General features: G+C 45.8%; 1 protein-coding gene across 12 annotated transcripts in view; it reads right to left on the bottom strand.

The window, feature by feature from the left end:
- PPFIA2 (PTPRF interacting protein alpha 2) overlaps positions 1-20058 on the bottom strand; it is a 656694-nt gene that overhangs the window by 85950 nt on the left and 550686 nt on the right. For all 12 annotated transcript variants that reach the window (XM_063927696.1, XM_063927698.1, XM_063927701.1 and 9 more), the window contains one exon: positions 15589-15682. In XM_063927696.1, the coding sequence (XP_063783766.1) occupies positions 15589-15682 (94 nt within the window). The remainder of the gene's footprint in view (positions 1-15588; positions 15683-20058) is intronic.

Below are 20058 nucleotides of genomic sequence, written 5' to 3'. Positions count from 1 at the left end.
GTTGTGGAAACACAGTACAAGGTCTTAATGAGTTGGTATCATTGCCCGACTATATTCCCCTCTTTGCTGGTGGTGTCATCAGGAGCCAGGTTAATTGTTCCACATTTGGTGGAACTGTCCTCGGACTGCTCCATTTTGGAATCAGGCTATAGCACTGGCATCATAGATTTTGGGTTCACATGTCCTAAATGGACCCAATTTATGGCTGTTATCACATTCAAACATTCATATATCAAAAAAATAAATAAATCTTTACTTCAACACATGAACGACGCTGCCCGAGAAGTTTGTTGGTGCTCCTGTTTGCCCCCTTCTACGTGAGACTGATGCCAGAGCTTAGATTTTTATATGGCCATGGATAATATGTTTTACTAGGCTCCAGAAAAGCATTCTGATTATGTGAATCTTAGGTTTAGCTTGATGGATTTCAAATCTTCCTCCTCTGACAGGGAATTGGTACCCCACACCCTGTTTAGATATTTGACCGTGTTTCAAAGTTCAGAGGGCTTGAGCACATCCTAGCTTTTTGTTTAGAAGCCGAGGTTTAAAAACTATCTTGACTTTGCAACAAAAATGCATCAGTTTCTGTATACCTTGATTGTCGTGTTCTCCACTTTTACTATCTGCTATGCACCTACAATTTGCATTAGTCAACCCTACTACAAAGGGTTGACTTATGTGGCTTAGTGGTGAAGGGGTTCTTGTTCCTCACAAAGGCCTCTTCCGAGTTAGTGCGTGAGCAGGACAAGTACACGGATGCAGAGAGTGAGCACGGGCAGAGGAGTGTCCAAAATCTGGGGAGGAGTGACCATGCTATCTCAAAGAAATTGTGAAAAAATAGAAAGTGCTGGCACTGCAAAGCATTGCCACGTGTTACACAAGTAGCACCTGCAGCTGCACAGTGGGGTCAGCAGCACTGTAAAGAGAAACAACAGTCCAGTAGAGTGCCAGATACACATAATGACCCCAGTAGAGTGCCAGATACACATAATGACCCCAGTAGAGTGCCAGATACACATACTATATGCCCCCAGTAGTGCAGTGCCAGATACACATATGCCTCCAATAGTGCAGTGCCAGATACACATATGCCCCAAATAGTGCAGTGCCAGATACACATATGCCCCAAATACTGCAGTGTCAGATACACATATGCCCCCAGCAGTGCCAGATATACAAATGCCCCTAGCAGTGTCAGATACACATACAGTATGCCCCCAGCAGTGCCAGATACACATTTGCCCCCAGTAGTGCAGTGCCAAATACACATATGCCCCTGGCAGTGACAGATACACATATGCCCCCAGTAGTGCAGTGCCGGATATACATATGCACCCAATAGTGCCAGATACACACATGCCCCCACAGTGCCAGGTACACACATGCCCCCACAGTGCCAGGTACACACATGCCCCCACAGTGCCAGGTACACACATGCCCCCACAGTGCCAGGTACACACATGCCCTCACAATGCCAGGTACACACATGCCCCCACAGTGCTGCTCACCGCTGCTGTGCTTGGCTGGCTGCTCCCACTGCTGTAGTGTCTGAGGGGAGGAGAGCAAAGTGAATGCCTCTTCTGCCCCTCAGTCCAGTCTCTGGCAGCCGCGGGTAAGTCAAATCAGGAGCCGGTTCGTGAGCCAATCTACAGTAAGCTCGCGGTCCGGCAGCCAATCAGGAGCCCTTAGGAGTCCGGCGTCCAGCGTGGTTGCTGTTAAGGAACATGCCTAGAGCCGGCCATGCAAATACATTTATATTTTTTTCTGTGCAGGGTAAATACTGGCTGCTGTCACAAGTAGCCCACAAATGTTAGAAAACTTTTTTTTACACTGCATTTAAGATTTCAGTTTGAACACTCCCCACCAAGTTTAACTCTCTCCGCACGTTACATCTGCTCCACCTGTAGTGGAACATGGTTTTGCCCAGTTGCTTGCTTTTTTGCTTTACTTACAAGCATGAATCAGGCCCTTAGTCATCTGTGGAAGAAGTCATGGGAGGTGCTTTCTGCAAAAAAAAAATCACTGTAGGCTGCCACAGAGTGGGTGGCACTGATTAACCAATATGCAAATTGTTTTTCTAAGACAAAGTAACACGTCATTACATATGCATAATATAATTCCTGCTATTTGCCTTTACTAACATGATTTGAGCAGACATACTGCTTGGTTAAATAAAAAATAAAAAAAATGAAGGGATCATTTAACCTGAAGCAAAAGCTGTCTTATATAAATAAGCTACTAATAACATTCACAATTACTAGAGATGTGTGGCGGACTCTTTTCGGGTTTTGTATTTTTGTATTTGGATCCCTGCTCATGTTTTGGATCTGGATTGGTTTTGCCAAAACCACCCTTTCGGGTTTTGGTTTTGGATCTGGATGATTTAAAAAAAAAAAAAAATTAAAAACAGCTAAAATCACAGAATTTGAGGGTAACTTTGATCCTACGGTATTATTAACCTCAATAACATTCATTTCCACTCATTTCCAGTGTATTCTGAACACGTCACAGTATTGTTTTTAGGCCAAAAGGTTGCACCGAGGTTGCTGGATGACTAAGTTAAGCGACACAAGAATGCGGCACAAACACCTGGAGTGGCATTGCAGTGGCAGACAGGATGGCTGTTTTAAAAAATAGGCCCCAAAGAGCACATAATGCAAAGAAAAAAAAAAAAGAGGTGCAAGATGGAATTGTCTTGGGAATTATGTTGTTTAAACAGGACATGCACAGTTTAAAAAACCCATAATTTCAGCGACAGGTGGTCCCCCTGGAAAAAGCTTGCCAAGTTCTCCGAATCATAGCTAGCTACAAACATACCAACTCCTTGATGACTTTTCACATTATTAGAAGAGGACAGTGTCAAGAAGGTGATTTAAAATTAGAGAGGCACATGCAATCAGGAACAACACACAGGCTTTTACCTCCACTCCCAGGGCCGGATTGGCCATAAAGGTGACCGGGAACTTCCCCGGGAGGCCGACAGCACTGTGGGGCCGATTTATGCAGCTGGCCCCGCCCCCAGTACTGAGTTACTCACATTCTTTCTGACAGGCAGAGGTAGCCGGCCGGTCCCTGTCAGTACCTTGCAGCCTGGAGCAGGAGCGGATTTACCGCTAGGCAACCAAAGCAGCTGCCTAGGGCCCGACAGGTTCAGGGGTCCCGGGCATTGCCGAATTGCCTAGCAGTAAATTCACTGCTGCTCCCCAATGATAGTGCCGCGGCCGCCCGCCAGCAGTTGCACAAGCTAACCTGCCGCCTGCCTCCGGATGCCTCCATAGCGCACGCGCCTGACCCCAGCCGCGGACGGTGTCATCTTCCCCCTGCTGGACGAACAATAGCCGCTGATGGTGATGCCCCCGCTCCCCCAACAACCGCGGACGACAGCAACGCAACCCCCCTTCTCCGCTGGAGACTGCTGCTGCTTTGATCAGTAAGACCCCACCAACCTCTTTATGTAGGCTGCGGTCGCGGGGGGGGGGGGGGGGGGGGGGAATGGGTCCGTGGCAGATTGCGGGCACAGTGGAGCATAGTACAGCAGCAAGAGCTGCTGTAGTAACACATACACTCCCCCCTGCTATTTTATGGACACCTACATTTTATACACTCCCCCCTGCTTTATTTTATGACCAACTGCATTTTTCCCCCCCCATTGACATGGACAGCGGTCTATTACTCAGTATACAATATACATATATTAGATATATACTTGAGAGCGCACATATAATATTAACACATTTATTCAGTAAAATGACATGCATTAAAAGAATTTATACCACAACAATTTACACAGCACCTATGCATGTGTCGCTTTAGTAGATAATTATTTAATTGTATAATTAATTGTCCTTGATAAGGTTTTTGTTAGTCCCAGCACTTTTTGTCAATTATACGTTATACCGGCACACTTGTGGACACCCACCTGTTGGTGTCCTAACCAGCGCTATGCTCCTCCTCCAAGCAGACCATATATAGAAAATGCTTCTTTATATATAGCGGCAGCTGTCACGGTCCTATATTTTTAATGCATCAGTCCACTGTAGAAGGATAACATCACCTATCTGTTGAATGCAGTGTTCCTACTCACTGTGAGTGTCCCGGAGCTGCCGCTGGCTTTAAGAACCACAGTACGGTAACTGCCGCTGTATAGTTGAGCTGCCGCCGGTTATGGCAATTGGTATATAATAAGCATTCCTCTGCAGATGGAGCTAGCGATCCAGATACGGGACAGTTCAATGGTCAGGAGGGCAGGAGGGAGGGCGCAGTCCTAGTGGGTGTCTTGTGTAGCCAGATTTACTCATAGCTGGTATAGGCGATAACAGGTGCCGAACTGTGGAAGTCCCTTTGACACGTTCCTCCGTCAATTGAAAGCGACGGTTTCCTCATATATTCATTTTAGATTGCTCTGGATCTTGAACTCTGATCCCCGAGTCCCCGGTACCTCCTGAAAGGTGGGACTCCCTAGTCTTTTATTCCATTGAAAGCTAAAAAAATCTATTCCCAGGAACTGGAGATATCTGCAGTCAAGCAGACTGCCCTCCCACCAACTGATGAATATTTAGCCCTTTCTCCCGCGTATTAAACACCCCCTATTACCCCGGAAGTCATGCACCGAGGCCTCATCATTCAGCTCAATGCCCCCTTCTACACTTTAGTGTTCTCCCTATCGCCCCATCTCCCACCATCTGTGCAGTAAAGGAGTAATTACTAGCAGAAATGACTGCTTCAGGTCCTACATGCTGAGCGGAAGATAGAACACCCCCTACCACCCACGGGACATCAAAGCTGCTGCTGATAGCACCCCCCACCCCTACCGCTGGAGGATGGGTAGGGGGCCCCAGAGCATTGCTTGCCCAGCGGCCTACACTGTTGTTAAGACGGCTCTGTAGTGTGGGGAGGCAGTGCAGTCATATAATGTGGAGCTGTAGAACAGTATGTAGTGTGGAGAGGTTGTGCAGTGATATAGTGCTGGGATGTAGTGTGGGGAGGTAGCATAGTGATATAGTGAGCGGATGAAGTATAGTGATACAGTGTGGGGAGTCAGTTCAGTGATCTACTGTAGTGCAGGGATGTAGTGTGAGTAGATAGCATAGTGATATACACAGTATACAGTTCCTCATTCAGAGGTGTACGCTGTGTTGGCATTGGATGCAAGCAGTCGTCAAATGCTTGGGTCATACTGTGCATGCCTCCCTATGGTAACCGCACAAAGATGCAGATTAAAATTGCATGGAGTTGAGGGAGGGGGGCCCCAAACTGATATCTTGCCTAGGGCCCCATGAGGTCTAAATCCACCTCTGGCCTGGAGGAGCTCTGTGTTTCTGACATCGCAGGAAGAGGCTGTCCTCCCCGTCACCTCTCCCAGCACTCTTGAGTACTGAAAGGCAAGCTGCCCACTAGTAAACATACCGACAATCATAAGCATCCAGCTCCACTGCTTTCACAGCTGCAGCCGATGTGCTATAGCAGAGAGGGCGTCTATACAGACAGATCGCTTCTATCTGTATCAGATTGGACCCCCGCCCACTGTCTCAGAGCCCCGACCACTACTGTGTGTGTATATGGGGCTTGAATAATCATCTGCAAATCTGTAGCTGCAGGAGCTGGGAATAACAGGCAGTGACAGTGGGGACAGGAGCTGGGAGTGGCAGGCAGTGACAGTGGGGACAGGAGCTGGGAGTGGCGGGCAGTGACAGTGGGGACAGGTGCTTGGAATGGCGGGCAGTAACAGTGGGGACAGGTGCTTGGAATGGCAGGCAGTAACAGTGGGGACAGGTGCTTGGAATGGCAGGCAGTGACAGTGGGGGCAGGTGCTTGGAATGGCAGGCAGTGACAGTGGGGACAGGTGCTTGGAATGGCAGGCAGTGACAGTGGGGACAGGTGCTTGGAATGGCAGGCAGTGACAGTTGGGACAGGTGCTTGGAATGGCAGGCAGTGACAGTGGGGACAGGAGCTTGGAATGGCAGGCAGTGACAGTGGGGACAGGAGCTTGGAATGGCAGGCAGTGACAGTGGGGACAGGAGCTTGGAATGGCAGGCAGTGAAATTGGTGACAGGAGCTTGGAATGGCAGGCAGTGAAATTGGGGACAGGAGCTGGGAATAACAGGCAGGGACGATGGGGACAGGAGCTGGGAATTACAGGCAGTGGCAGTGGGGACAGAAGCTGGGAACGGCAGGCAGTGAAATTGGTGACAGGAGCTTGGAATGGCAGGCAGTGAAATTGGGGACAGGAGCTGGGAATAACAGGCAGGGACGATGGGGACAGGAGCTGGGAATTACAGGCAGTGGCAGTGGGGACAGAAGCTGGGAACGGCAGGTAGTGAAAGTGGGGACAGGAGCTGGGAAAGGTGGTCATTGAAAGTGGGGAATGGATCTGGGAAATGCATGTAGTGAAGATGGGGACAGGAGCTGGTAACGGCGGGCAGTGAAAGTGGAGACAGGAGCTGTGAATACCAGGCAGTGAAAGTGGGGACAGGAGCTGTGAGTGGCAGGCAGTGAAACTGGGAACAGGAGATGGGAATGGCAGGCAGTGAAAGCGGGGACAGGAGCTGTGAGTGGCTCTCAGTGAAACCAGGGACAAAAGCTTGGAATAGCAGGCAGTGAAAGCGGGGACAGGAGATGGGAATGGCAGGTAGTCAAAGTCAGGACATGAGCTGGGTTTGGTGAAAGTGGGAACTTGAGCTGGGAGTGGCAGCTAGTGAAAGTGGGGGCATAAGCTGGGAATAGCAGCTCTGCCCCTTCACCATCTCCCTCCTCTTCACCGTACTTCTTTTTGTCCTCCTCTCATACCATATTTCTCTCTCTCATTCTCATACTGTCTTTCTCACTCCTCTTTCCTGTCTGTCTTCATCTTTTTTCTTAATAATATGTTTCTAGGATCTGCTATTTCCAATTGATGCCCAATCGTAGTTAATTGTAACATTATATTGCTATATTATGAAATAATTACTAGTCAACATAAATATTAGGTCATGGAAAATTAACGTGTTGCATCATAACATGCAGCATGTTAAAATGTCAGTAAAAATGCTGTCCGTAAATTTTAATAACGTGGTCAGTTGAAATATTTTTTAAGTGTTGGCAGAATGTTGTCCAAAGGAAGATAAACTATTCTCTTTAAGAGAGACTGCATGTACCCAAGTATAGAACAGTTTTAAATGGATGCCATTTGTTTATTTGCCCCCTAGCTATGCCTCTGCTTGCAGTGCACTCTAGGAGTAACTAGGTAAAGTTTCACCCCAAATTGTTATTGGTTTAATTTATATTGATGTATAGATATCCTCCATTAGTTAAAACTTAATCTTTTATAATGCCATTTTAAAATGGTGTATCATCCAAAATTAAATGCTATTTTAAAACAAAGGAAATAAGTGAAAAAGTAAGAGAAATGTGTAGTTAAAAATTGTTTACTTCCTTTGTGTCCTTATATTTCTTCCTAACGTTTTTCCGTTATATCAGCCATAAGCATAGTGTAATGTCAGGATTTTTTAAGGTCTATTTGTTGTAAATGATGTGGGAAATGTAACCTATCCCCAAACAGTTAACAACTGCTTTCGTTACTTATATGCAGAGGATTTTATTTAAATTGTTATCCTGTTATGTTATCCTCCACATATAAACATACTATTTCCCAGGTATACTGGAGTACTAATCACATCTACTTTGATGTTGGCTCCGCCTACAGTTAATTTGGTTCCGCCCACATGAGGCCACTTCCAGAAGTATTTCCAGGGCCACTTTTAGTCCCCAATCCGCCCCTGTCCACTCCTATATTGGTGTGGAACAGAAAGGACTTCAACCAAGCAAATATATAATTGTTAATTATCACATTACTGGACAAACTGAAAAACTAGGGGCTAAAGCCTCCAAATTTGTACCCCCTTCTCCATGTTCAGGAATTAAGATAATCTCAGATTTAATGCTGGGATGCTAAATAAACTGGTGTATACCACAGGATCAAGATTGAATATTTTCCCTTCCACGGAGTCTGGAGACTTATTTTGTGAAAATCTCATGGGTTTCTTTTTTTCCATTTTTTTAATTGCATTTTTATTTACATATTTTGTGGCAGATGCCTTATTTTTGTTTTTCACAGCTCCCAGCATGCATGTGAGCATACCTGTGTGTCCCAGTTACACACGTGAGCATACCTGTGTGTCCCAGTTACACACGTGAGCATACCTGTGTGTCCCAGTTACACACATGTGAGCATACCTGTGTGTCTTGTTTACTTTATTCATATTATATTTTTAAATAAAGCAGCCCCTTAAATGTTTTAGCAGCCCCGGATGGAGCAAGTTGAGTTCCAGTGGATTCGGTAAAGTACTAAGCACGACTGTGCAGTGAATTTTTTTGTTATTGAGTCCCTGCCCTAGTGAAGATTAACACTCTACAGTTGAAACTCATATCATACTATAAGTAGGACTGTGGGAGGAAGCAATGCTAACCTCTGTGCCCACAGCATGCATCAGCCTGACAAGCCAGACATCTTCCTGGCTGTAAGCCACCATGAGACGCCATACTGGGCCTTATTTAGTAACTGTTTGTGCCACACAGGAGCTCCTGGCCCATCTAGTGCTGCAGTGCAGTGGAAAGCTGATGCAATGCAAGATCACTGAAACTCTGTTCTTCTAACACCGCAAGGTCTTGCGATAACCCTACGCAGCCCTTAGGAAAACAAGATCCCTGTACAACAAATGCGCATCTTCTAAATAAATAATCCCAAAATGTGGAGCATCAATAATAAATTAAAATTAATGTTGACTAATTGGAGCCATTCATTTGAGTGAGTCCCTAACATGAAATAAGAATCTCTCTCTAATGGTCCGGCAGAAAATATCACGTTTACCTCTCCGACAGTTGCGCTGGATTATGATTCAGTCTCTTCTGAGTCACAATGACTTTGGCCACAAATGTGGTCTCTCCCCACTTTATTTAAAAACACTTACCGTATATACTCGAGTATAAGTCGACCCGAATATAAGCCGAGGCACCTAATTTTACCACAAAAACCTGGGAAAACTCATTGACTCGAGTATAACCCTAGGGTGGGAAATGCAGCTCTAGCAGTACACAGCCCTCACACTGCCAGATATGCCCTCATACTGCCAGATATGCCCCACAGTGCCAGATATGCCCTCATGCTGCCAGATATGCCCCACAGTGCCAGATATGCCAGATATGCCCTCATGCTGCCAGATATGCCAGATATGCCCCAGTGCCAGATGTGCCCTCATGCTGCCAGATATGCCAGATATGCCCCACAGTGCCAGATGTGCCCTCATGCTGCCAGATATGCCCCACTGTGCCAGATGTGCCCTCATGCTGCCAGATATGCCCCACTGTGCCAGATGTGCCCTCATGCTGCCAGATATGCCCCACAGTGCCAGGAAGGGTACTTACCCTCCATCGCTCCCGCGTTGTCTTCGGAAGGAGGGACACGGAGGGCACAGCGCGCGGCTCTCCTGTGTCTCTCCTGCGTCTCCGTCTCCAGCGGCGTGTGTGTATTAAATGAAGTGCCGGTTCGTGAGCCAATCAGAGCCCACGAACGGGCAGTTCATTTAACACACACACGCCGCCGGAGACGGAGACGCAGGAGGGACACAGGAGAGCCGCGCGCTGTGCCCTCCGTGTCCCTCCTTCCACTGACTCGGGTATAAGCCGAGGGGGCTTTTTCAGCACAAAAAAACGTGCTGAAAAAGTCGGCTTATACTCGAGTATATACGGTAGTCAAAATAGCAATTTCCATTTCCATCTTTGCGGCTGTGTTTTCACAAATCTGGTTGTGATGTTGAAGCTTGTTTCATATCTACTCTAGGCTTTCATTTAAACCCAGTATCAAGTACAGCAGGACCCCTGGAATTCTACGGCAGCACCCCTGGATTTATACAGCATAGGCAGCACCCCTGGAGAATTACACAGCACAGCAGACAGGCAACAGCACCACTGGACTTAAACAGCAGTGGGGCAGTACCCCTGGACTGATAGGGCAGAGGGGCAGCACCCCTGGACTGATGTGGTAAAGAAAAGACGTGCAAGATGGAACTGTCCTTGGGCCCTCCCACCCGCCATTATGTTGTATGAACAGGACATGCACACTTTAACAAACCAATAATTTCAGTGACAGGGTCTGCCATATGACTGTGGCTGAAATTACGGTTTGTTTGGGCCCCCACCAAAAAAAAAGCAATTAATCTCTCCTTGCACAAACTGGCTCTACAGTGGCAAGATGTCGTCCTCATTCTCAGACCCCCCCCCCCTTTCAGTGTTTACATCCTCATCCTCACAGAGAAATAATATTCAAACAAACCACATCATTTAGGTGTCAGTGGACTGCTTACGCTATTACCCAAAGTTACTGAACTTGACAATGAATTATGATGAATGCGCTGGAGGTGAAGCATAAGGGAGGATGTTCCTAGGTGGTTAACGTCCTTATCCCTACTTATTACGGATTGACAAAGGCAACAGATGGCTTGACACCTGTTGTCCGTATTTGTGGAGAAATAATTCCACACCGAAGAGGTGGCTTTTTTGGTATTTTGCCCAGGCATGAAAATGGGCTTTTTCATCCCATGGACAACCTTCTCCACTGATGCCTTATTCAAACAAACCCCATTACCATCAGAATCCTCATCATCAACTTCCTCCGTATCGCCAGCTACACCCATACCCTCCTCATCCTGGTGTACTTCTACAGTGACATCCTCAATCTCAATATCAGCATTTGGACTGGCGGTGTTCCTCCCAGCACTTGCAGAGGGCGTGCAAAGGGTGTTAGGAGACGTTCAGAGTGTTGTGAACGTCAGAACTAGACATCGCAACTGTGGGCAGTGCCAGCACCCCTGTATTTTCACAACACCCCTGTCATTTTACAGCATACAAGACAGGGCCAGTGTACATTTATTTTACTGCACCCAAGAATTTTTACAGCATACAAGACAGAGCCAGAGTACATTTATTTTTCTGCACCCCAGAATTTTTACAGCATTCAGGACAGGGCCAATGTACATTTATTTTAACAGCAGCCACCCTGAAACTTTGCAGCTTACAAGACCGAGCCAGTGTACATTTATTTTACAGCACCCCTGAATTTTTACAGCATACAAGACAGGGCCAGTATACATTGATTTTCACTGCACCCCAGAATTATTATAGCATACAAGACAAGGCCAGTGTACTTTTACTGTAACAACAGCACCCCAGAATGTTTACAGCATACAAGACAGGGCCAGTGTACATTTACTTTACTGTACACCTGATTTTTTGCAGCATACAAGACAGGGCCAGTGTAAATTTATTTTACTGCACCCCTGAATTTTTATAGTATGCAAGACAGGGTCAGTATACATTGATTTTCACTGCACCCCAGAATTATTATAGCATACAAGACAGGACCAGTGTACTTTTATTTTAACAACAGCACCCCTGTATTTTTACAGCATACAGGACCAGTGTACTTTTATTTTAACAGCAGCACCCCTGTACTTTTACAGTATACAGGACCAGTGTACTTTTATTTTTAACAACAGCACCCCAGAATCTTTACAGCATAAAGACAGGGCCAGTGTATATTTATTTTACTGCACCCCTGAATTTTTGCAGCATACAAGACAAGGCCAGTGTACATTTATTTTACTGTACCCCAGAATTATTATAGCATACAAGACAGGACCAGTGTACTTTGATTTTAACAACAGCACCCCTGTATTTTTACCGCATACAGGACCAGTGTACTTTTACTGTAACAGCACCCCAGAATCTTTACAGCATACAAGACAGGGCCAGTGTAAATATATTTTACTGCACCCCTGAATTTTTACAGTATACAAGACAGGGTCGGTATACATTGATTTTCACTGCACCCCAGAATTATTATAGCATACAAGACAGGACCAGTGTACTTTTATTTTAACAACAGCACCCCTGTATTTTTACAGCATACAGGACCAGTGTACTTTTATTTTAACAGCAGCACCCCTGTATTTTTACAGTATACAGGAACAGTGTACTTTTATTTTAACAGCAGCACCCCTGTGTTTTCACAGCATACAGGGCCAGTGTACTTTTATTTTAACAACAGCACCCCAGAATCTTTACAGCATAAAAGACAGGGCCACTGTATATTTATTTTACTGCACCCCTGAATTTTTGCAGCATACAAGACAAGGCCAGTGTACATTTATTTTACTGTACCCCTGAATTTTTACAGCATACAAGACAGGGCCAGTGTACATTTATTTTAACAACAGTACCCCTGAATTTTTACAGCATACAAGACAGGGCCAGTGTACATTTATTTTAACAACAGCACCCCTGAATTTTTACAGCATACAAGACAGGGCTCACTTCACACAGCAGTGATGGTAGTGATCAACTAGATTTAGCATGCATGTATGCCATGCCAAATCTAGAGTAAGCGATATGGGCATACACACGGAGAGATCTGTGCTTAATTTCTAAGCAATCTAGTCAGATTGCTTAAAATTTAAGCATGGATCTCTTCGTGTGTACCCCCCTTTAGGGTTCCCAGAAGACCACATTTGGGAAACACTGCCCTACAATATGGTATAGACTCTGTGTGGCAAAAAGCCTCAAAAATAATGTTCCTTTTCAAAAGTGTTCCAGTATGCATCAGACCATACAGAATCCTTAGTAATAAAACACAATGGCCCCCAATGGAAAAAAAACCCCACAGAGATTCTGGCCGAACTAGTATGTTTTTTTAAAGCGGCAATCATTTACAAGGTAAAACCACTTTAAAAAAATATACGAGTTTGGACGGAATCTCTGAACTCCGGCTATCTTGCACTAAATTACATTCAGCCCATTAGCTCAGATAGGAAAAAAAAGCACATAAGCCACCACAGGAAAAAAATAACACAGAGAGGGCCGGATGTAATGAAGTCCGATTTGGCTAGACTGTGGGTTCAACCTGGATGACGAGGCGCATAATATGGAGAACGGGGAATAACTGTGGGGGTGATATGGTGTCTGGCACATTACTGTCGGGGCCTAATATGGTGTCAGGAAAATTACTGTGGGGGCTTATTATGGTGCAAGGGGCATTACTTTGTGGGGCATAATATGGAGACAGGGGCATAACTGTGGAGGCGTAATATGGTGTCAGGGACATTACTATGGGGGCGCAATATGGTGTCAGGAGAATTACTGTGGGGACTTATTATGGTGTAAGGGGCATTATGTTGTGGGGCATAATATAGTGCGTCTCAAATTATGTGCACAGGAATATATATATATATATATATGTATTTATTTTTTTAGACTTTTTTACATTTTTATTTTTTTGTATATGTGTGTTTGTGTGTGTGTAGGGGAGGGGGGGGGGGAAGCAACAAGCTTTCCTCTCACATCCTGACACCACTGGCCCCAGAGCTACAGCTTTGTGCACAAGACGCCGACAGGACCACCTATCACAGCACCGTGGTGCCCTCCACAGTAATGGGGAGCCAGCCCTGTGCCCAAAACCCACCCACAAATTGGGGTGGTTACATACAATTACATTGTTACTTCCAGTTCATGCCCCAAAACACCCTATTTCACAGAAAGACAGATCCAGGCACATTGTTCCCTACTCAGAATTTACAATCGCACACGCGCTTTCTGCAAAACTCACCATTTGCATCTGTTAAAATTAAAATCTGTGTGACGCAGAATCAGCTGCTTAGTATGGATTTTAGAGAACTTTCAAAAGTGACTGAAAAAGTGAACGAGTAATCTCTACCCGGGTATGTTGGAGAGGCCCGGGTCCCACAGCCGCCCACTCCCCTTCCTCCTCCATTCCTGTAGCAGGCGTTGGTACTTTGGTGGGTGACAGAAAGAGAGAGGAGTCGCTACTTCTGCAACCATCTTTCTCCCCTGCCCAGCACATGCTGCTGTGTGTGCTGGGATTGGGAAAGAAGCTGCTGCAGAAGTGGATCTGCAATCAGTGCCCCCCATATACCAGTGTCCCTTCTCACTACTGGGGCCCTGATGGAACTATCGGCATGGCCGAGTTAAGGGTCTGACATTGCTCCTTTGCACGGCAAAGCAGCAGAGAATGGTTGACGGGCGCATGCATGTCACCGTCATCCACAGACTCTGCCTGCTCTAGGAGAGGCTGGGGGCTGTCCAGCAGCTACGAGAGTGCTTTACAAGCCCACAGCATCCTGAAAACGGGGGGTTGCATCTCCAGCTCTGCATTGCGCTGGAGGCCATACCACCTTGTCGCAATCCACGCACATACTCCAGCGCGCAGTCTCTCTGCAATAGTGGGGCCCCCACAACCATAGACGGGCTGGGCCCCCACCTGTCTTTAACCGGCCCTGACTATTAGTGTGCCTGAAAATCACAAACGCTCCCAGAAACGTCCCCCATTATGTTTGTAAATGGCAGATTGATTTCAGATATGGCTACTGTAGCTACAAATTTAATTCCCTCACATGTAAAATGTAGGTCGCCTTATTTTATAAACTGTAAATGGAAAAAGTTACCATTACGCAGACAGAAGGTGTGGCTACTCATAAAAGTTACAAGTTGAAACAAATTAGTACAGGTTGAGTATCCCTTATCCAAAATGCTTGGGACCAGAAGTATTTTGGATATCGGATTTTTCCGTGTTTTGGAATAATTGCATACCATAATGGGATATCATGGTGATGGGACCTAAGTCTGAGCACATAATGCATTTATGTTCCATATACACCTTATACACACAGCCTGAAGGTCATTGTAGCCAATATTTTTAATAACTTTGTGCATTAAACAAAGTGTGTGTACATTCACACAATTGATTTATGTGTCATATACACCTTATACACACAGCCTGAAGGTCATTTAATACAATATTTTTAATAACTTTGTGTATTAAACAAAGTTTGTGTACATTGAGCCATCAGAAAACAAAGGTTTCACTATCACACTCTCACTCAAAAAAATCCGTACTTCGGAATATTTGGATATGGGATACTCAACCTGTAGTTTGTAGAGGATACTCTGAGCAAGTCTTATGACACTTATGGAGTTCATTCCACGGATTTGTTCCATTCTCTGGAACTAGTTATAAGAATTCAAAATTCTACTTAAAAAAGTTGCCAGTACTGCGTACCCCTGAGTGTAATCAGAATAAAGCACTTCTCTTCTCTTTCTGTGCTTGATGTTCTTTTTCCAGATACTATTCATACTATTCCCAACCTGTTTCATTTGGATTTCAAACAGTTTTCAGTGTTTTTATTACAAATCTTAGATTCACTAATTATGTTTTTGGTGTTGAGGTAATCAATGCCAGTATGATACTGACATATGGTGTGTCTGATTGGGTACCAACCCAAATCTGCCAGCGGGTTCCAGGATAAGGGTGCAGAGACTGGAGTCCCATCTATATGCCTATGCTGCCTTGTTTGTTATATGGTAATCATCCGACTAACTTAACATAGGCAATTTATTATTTAACGGATTGTGCTTAAATATTTATAGACCTTAAAGCCAACACATGTTTTACAGATAGGGGCATGTTGTCAGCAACAGTGGTACAAACAAACACAAAGAATAATGATACAGAACATATTGGCAAGCTGGAATTACAGTACATACTTTTTCTTGAGTCTTCTGTCTTTCTCCGCTTGAGTGCCAAGTTTACCCAGACCCAGAGGGTCCTGTCCTCCAGGGTCTATGTCCATGAAACCTCCTGTTGTGAATCAAGAATGAAATTTAATTAGAACTGCATCCACAGTAAAAAATATCTAGGCAATATTTTATCCATATAATATAACTTGATTTAAATATAAGGCTACGGGGCTAATTCAGAGGTGGGCGCAGTTGCATCTGCATTTTTTGCAGCTGCTGCTTCTCTATGCTAATGCCGTGACTGATGGTGTTACTACTGAGACACCCATCGGCTGTGGCACTAATCCGCCACTGTGCCTAATAAGACACACCATAGGTCAACACCATCGAACCCCAGCCCCTATGGAAGCACAGATTCTCCATCTGAAAATGGCCGCTGGTGTCCGTGCAACTGCATCTTAAGGCGCAGTCCCTAACCGCAACAAATCCACTACACGCCTTGTCTTGCTGGCTATCCTTCCTTTTACCACCCAGAAACGCACACTGAAACTGCATGTATCAGCGTCATTTTGCAGTAACCACCGGGTACATATGCGATGCAACTCGGATGCAAACGCAGACTAAAAACATTGTCCAATTGTGTCCATCATTGCCACTACGTACACCCCTGAAGTCTTGTAATCAAGCTTACATTCTCTATCAGAAGTCTTTTGTATAACTGAAAATAAAGATCAACTAAAGCCTTGCAAAATATCAGGATCTGACATGTTAACCATGACCTCACACACACCAATCCCTGTATCCTGCTCTGTATCATTGTGCTAATTGTGATAAAGGTATGGGTATTCTTTGGAGAGTAGTTGGTAAGATATAGGCTTGTACATCTGCATCGGGTAGGTTAGGCAATAGTCCTCTGTCCCCCTAATGGAACAATTTCAATCATTCCCCAACAATGGGACAGATCATCAGATTACCATTTATTTATATAGTGCCAGCAAACTCAGCATTACTTTACAATTGGCCACAAACATAGAAATAAAGCAAGAGTGGGCATTAATAAACAGACAAATTAGTAAAAGGGCCCAGCTTGCAACCTTACAATCTACAGGAAGAGTCTATGTTATGAAGGTAAGTGCCAAAGATTACATATTTATCCAGCCATATTATACTGGGAAATTGTTCTTAGAGGGACTAGGGGGGTCATTAAGAGTTGATCGCTAGATGAAAATGTTCGCTGCGCTGCGATTAAGTGAAAAACCGGCACTTCTGCGCATGCGGCCGATGTAATTTCACACAAGGTCTAGCGATGCTCTTCAGTCGCAATGGGCGCCGCAGAGTGATTAACATGAAGTGGGCGTTTCTGGGTGTCAACTGACCGTTTTCAGGGAGTGTTTGGAAAAACGCAGGCATGCCAGGAAAAACGCAGGCGTGGCTGGGCGAACGCAGGACGTGTTTGTGACGTCAAATCCGGAACTGAATAGTCTGAAGTGATCGCAAGCGCTGAGTAGGTCTGAAGCTACTCAGAAACTGCACAATATTTTTTGTAGCCACTGTGCGATCCTTTTGTTCGCACTTCTGCTAAGCTAAGATACACTCCCAGAGGGCGGCGGCTTAGCGTTTGCACGGCTGCTAAAAACAGCTAGCGAGCGAACAACTCGGAATGACCCTCTATGTGTACTAGTTATGCAGCAATGTTGGCCAGTAAGTTTAAGTTTAGTAGGTTTTGTCTAGAGTGGTTGCAATGGGATTGAATATAGTTAAGGGTTGGACTAGTGTTAGATATAGGTTAAAAACTTGGGCAAATACAATATCAGATATAGGAATACAGTTTGTACTAACTTTAAGTAGAGGGTTAGGGCTTGCATTAACTTTACATATAGGATGAGAGCTAGGACTAACTTTACATACAGAGCTACAGCCAGGGCTATCATCAAAAATTGTGGGGCCCAGGACTGCCTAAATAGGCAGGGCCCCTCCACCATCATCCCCCTCTCCCCCCCCCCCCCCCCCCCACCCCATCGTCACGGGGGAGGATTCTGAAAAAAAATAAGAATTTACTTACCGATAATTCTATTTCTCGGAGTCCGTAGTGGATGCTGGGGTTCCTGAAAGGACCATGGGGGATAGCGGCTCCGCAGGAGACAGGGCACAAAAAAGTAAAGCTTTACTAGGTCAGGTGGTGTGCACTGGCTCCTCCCCCTATGACCCTCCTCCAGACTCCAGTTAGGTACTGTGCCCGGACGAGCATACACAATAAGGGAGGCATTTTGAATCCCGGGTAAGACTCATACCAGCCACACCAATCACACCGTACAACTTGTGATCTAAACCCAGTTAACAGTATGACAACAGAAAGGGCCTCTTAAAGATGGCTCCTTAACAATAACCCGAATTAGTTAACAATAACTATGTACAAGTATTGCAGATAATCCGCACTTGGGATGGGCGCCCAGCATCCACTACGGACTCCGAGAAATAGAATTATCGGTAAGTAAATTCTTATTTTCTCTATCGTCCTAAGTGGATGCTGGGGTTCCTGAAAGGACCATGGGGATTATACCAAAGCTCCCAAACGGGCGGGAGAGTGCGGATGACTCTGCAGCACCGAATGAGAGAACTCCAGGTCCTCCTTTGCCAGGGTATCAAATTTGTAAAATTTTACAAACGTGTTCTCCCCCGACCACGTAGCTGCTCGGCAGAGTTGTAATGCCGAGACCCCTCGGGCAGCCGCCCAAGATGAGCCCACCTTCCTTGTGGAGTGGGCTTTTACAGTTTTAGGCTGTGGCAGGCCTGCCACAGAATGTGCAAGTTGAATTGTGTTACAAATCCAACGAGCAATCGACTGCTTAGAAGCAGGTGCGCCCAACTTGTTGGGTGCATACAATATAAACAGCGAGTCAGATTTTCTGACTCCAGCCGTCCTTGCAATGTATATTTTTAAGGCTCTGACAACGTCCAACAACTTGGAGTCCTCCAAGTCGCTAGTGGCCGCAGGCACCACAATAGATTGGTTCAGATGAAATGCTGATACCACTTTAGGGAGAAAATGCGGACGAGTCCGCAGTTCTGCCCTATCCGAATGGAAGATTAGATAAGGACTTTTATAAGATAAAGCCGCCAATTCAGATACTCTCCTGGCAGAGGCCAGGGCTAGTAACATAGTCACTTTCAATGTGAGATATTTCAAATCCACCTTTTTCAATGGTTCAAACCAATGGGATTTGAGGAAATCTAAAACTACATTTAGATCCCACGGTGCCACCGGAGGCACCACAGGAGGCTGTATATGCAGTACTCCCTTGACAAAAGTCTGGACCTCAGGGACAGAGGCCAATTCTTTTAGGAAGAATATTGACAGGGCCGAAATTTGAACCTTAATGGATCCCAATTTGAGACCCATAGATAATCCTGATTGCAGGAAATGTAGGAAACGACCCAGTTGGAATTCCTCCGTCGGAACCCTCCGATCCTCGCACCACGCTACATATTTTCGCCAAATGCGGTGATAATGTTTCACGGTGACTTCCTTCCGTGCCTTAATCAAGGTAGGAATGACTTCTTCTGGAATGCCTTTCCCTTTTAGGATCTGGCGTTCAACCGCCATGCCGTCAAACGCAGCCGCGGTAAGTCTTGAAAAAGACAGGGACCCTGCTGTAGCAGGTCCCTTCTCAGAGGTAGAGGCCACGGTTCGTCCGTGAGCATCTCTTGAAGTTCCGGATACCAAGTCCTTCTCGGCCAATCCGGAACCACTAGTATTGTTCTTACTCTTCTTTGCCGTATGATCTTCAATACCTTTGGTATGAGCGGCAGAGGAGGAAACACATACACTGACTGGTACACCCAAGGAGTTACCAGTGCGTCCACAGCTATTGCCTGTGGATCTCTTGACCTGGCGCAATATTTGTCCAGTTTCTTGTTGAGGCGAGACGCCATCATGTCTACAATTGGTCTTTCCCAACGGTCTATTAACATGTTGAAGACTTCTGGATGTAGACCCCACTCTCCCGGATGAAGATCGTGTCTGCTGAGGAAGTCTGCTTCCCAGTTGTCCACGCCCGGGATGAACACTGCTGACAGTGCTATCACGTGATTCTCCGCCCAGCGAAGAATCTTGGCAGCTTCTGCCATTGCACTCCTGCTTCTTGTGCCGCCCTGCCTGTTTACATGGGCGACCGCCGTGATGTTGTCCGACTGAATCAACACCGGCTTTCCTTGCAGGAGAAGTTCCGCCTGGCTTAGAGCATTGTAGATTGCTCTTAGTTCCAGAATGTTTATGTGAAGAGACTTTTCCAGACTCGTCCATACTCCCTGGAAGTTTCTTCCTTGTGTGACTGCTCCCCAGCCTCTCAGGCTGGCGTCCGTGGTCACCAGGATCCAATCCTGAATGCCGAATCTGCGGCCTTCTAATAGGTGAGCCTTCTGCAACCACCACAGAAGTGACACCCTTGTCTTTGGTGACAGGGTTATTCGCAGGTGCATCTGCAGATGCGACCCTGA

This window comes from Pseudophryne corroboree, chromosome 6, assembly GCF_028390025.1.
Source record: "Pseudophryne corroboree isolate aPseCor3 chromosome 6, aPseCor3.hap2, whole genome shotgun sequence".
NCBI lineage: Eukaryota > Metazoa > Chordata > Amphibia > Anura > Myobatrachidae > Pseudophryne > Pseudophryne corroboree.
This window is presented reverse-complemented; position numbering and strand designations above follow the sequence as displayed.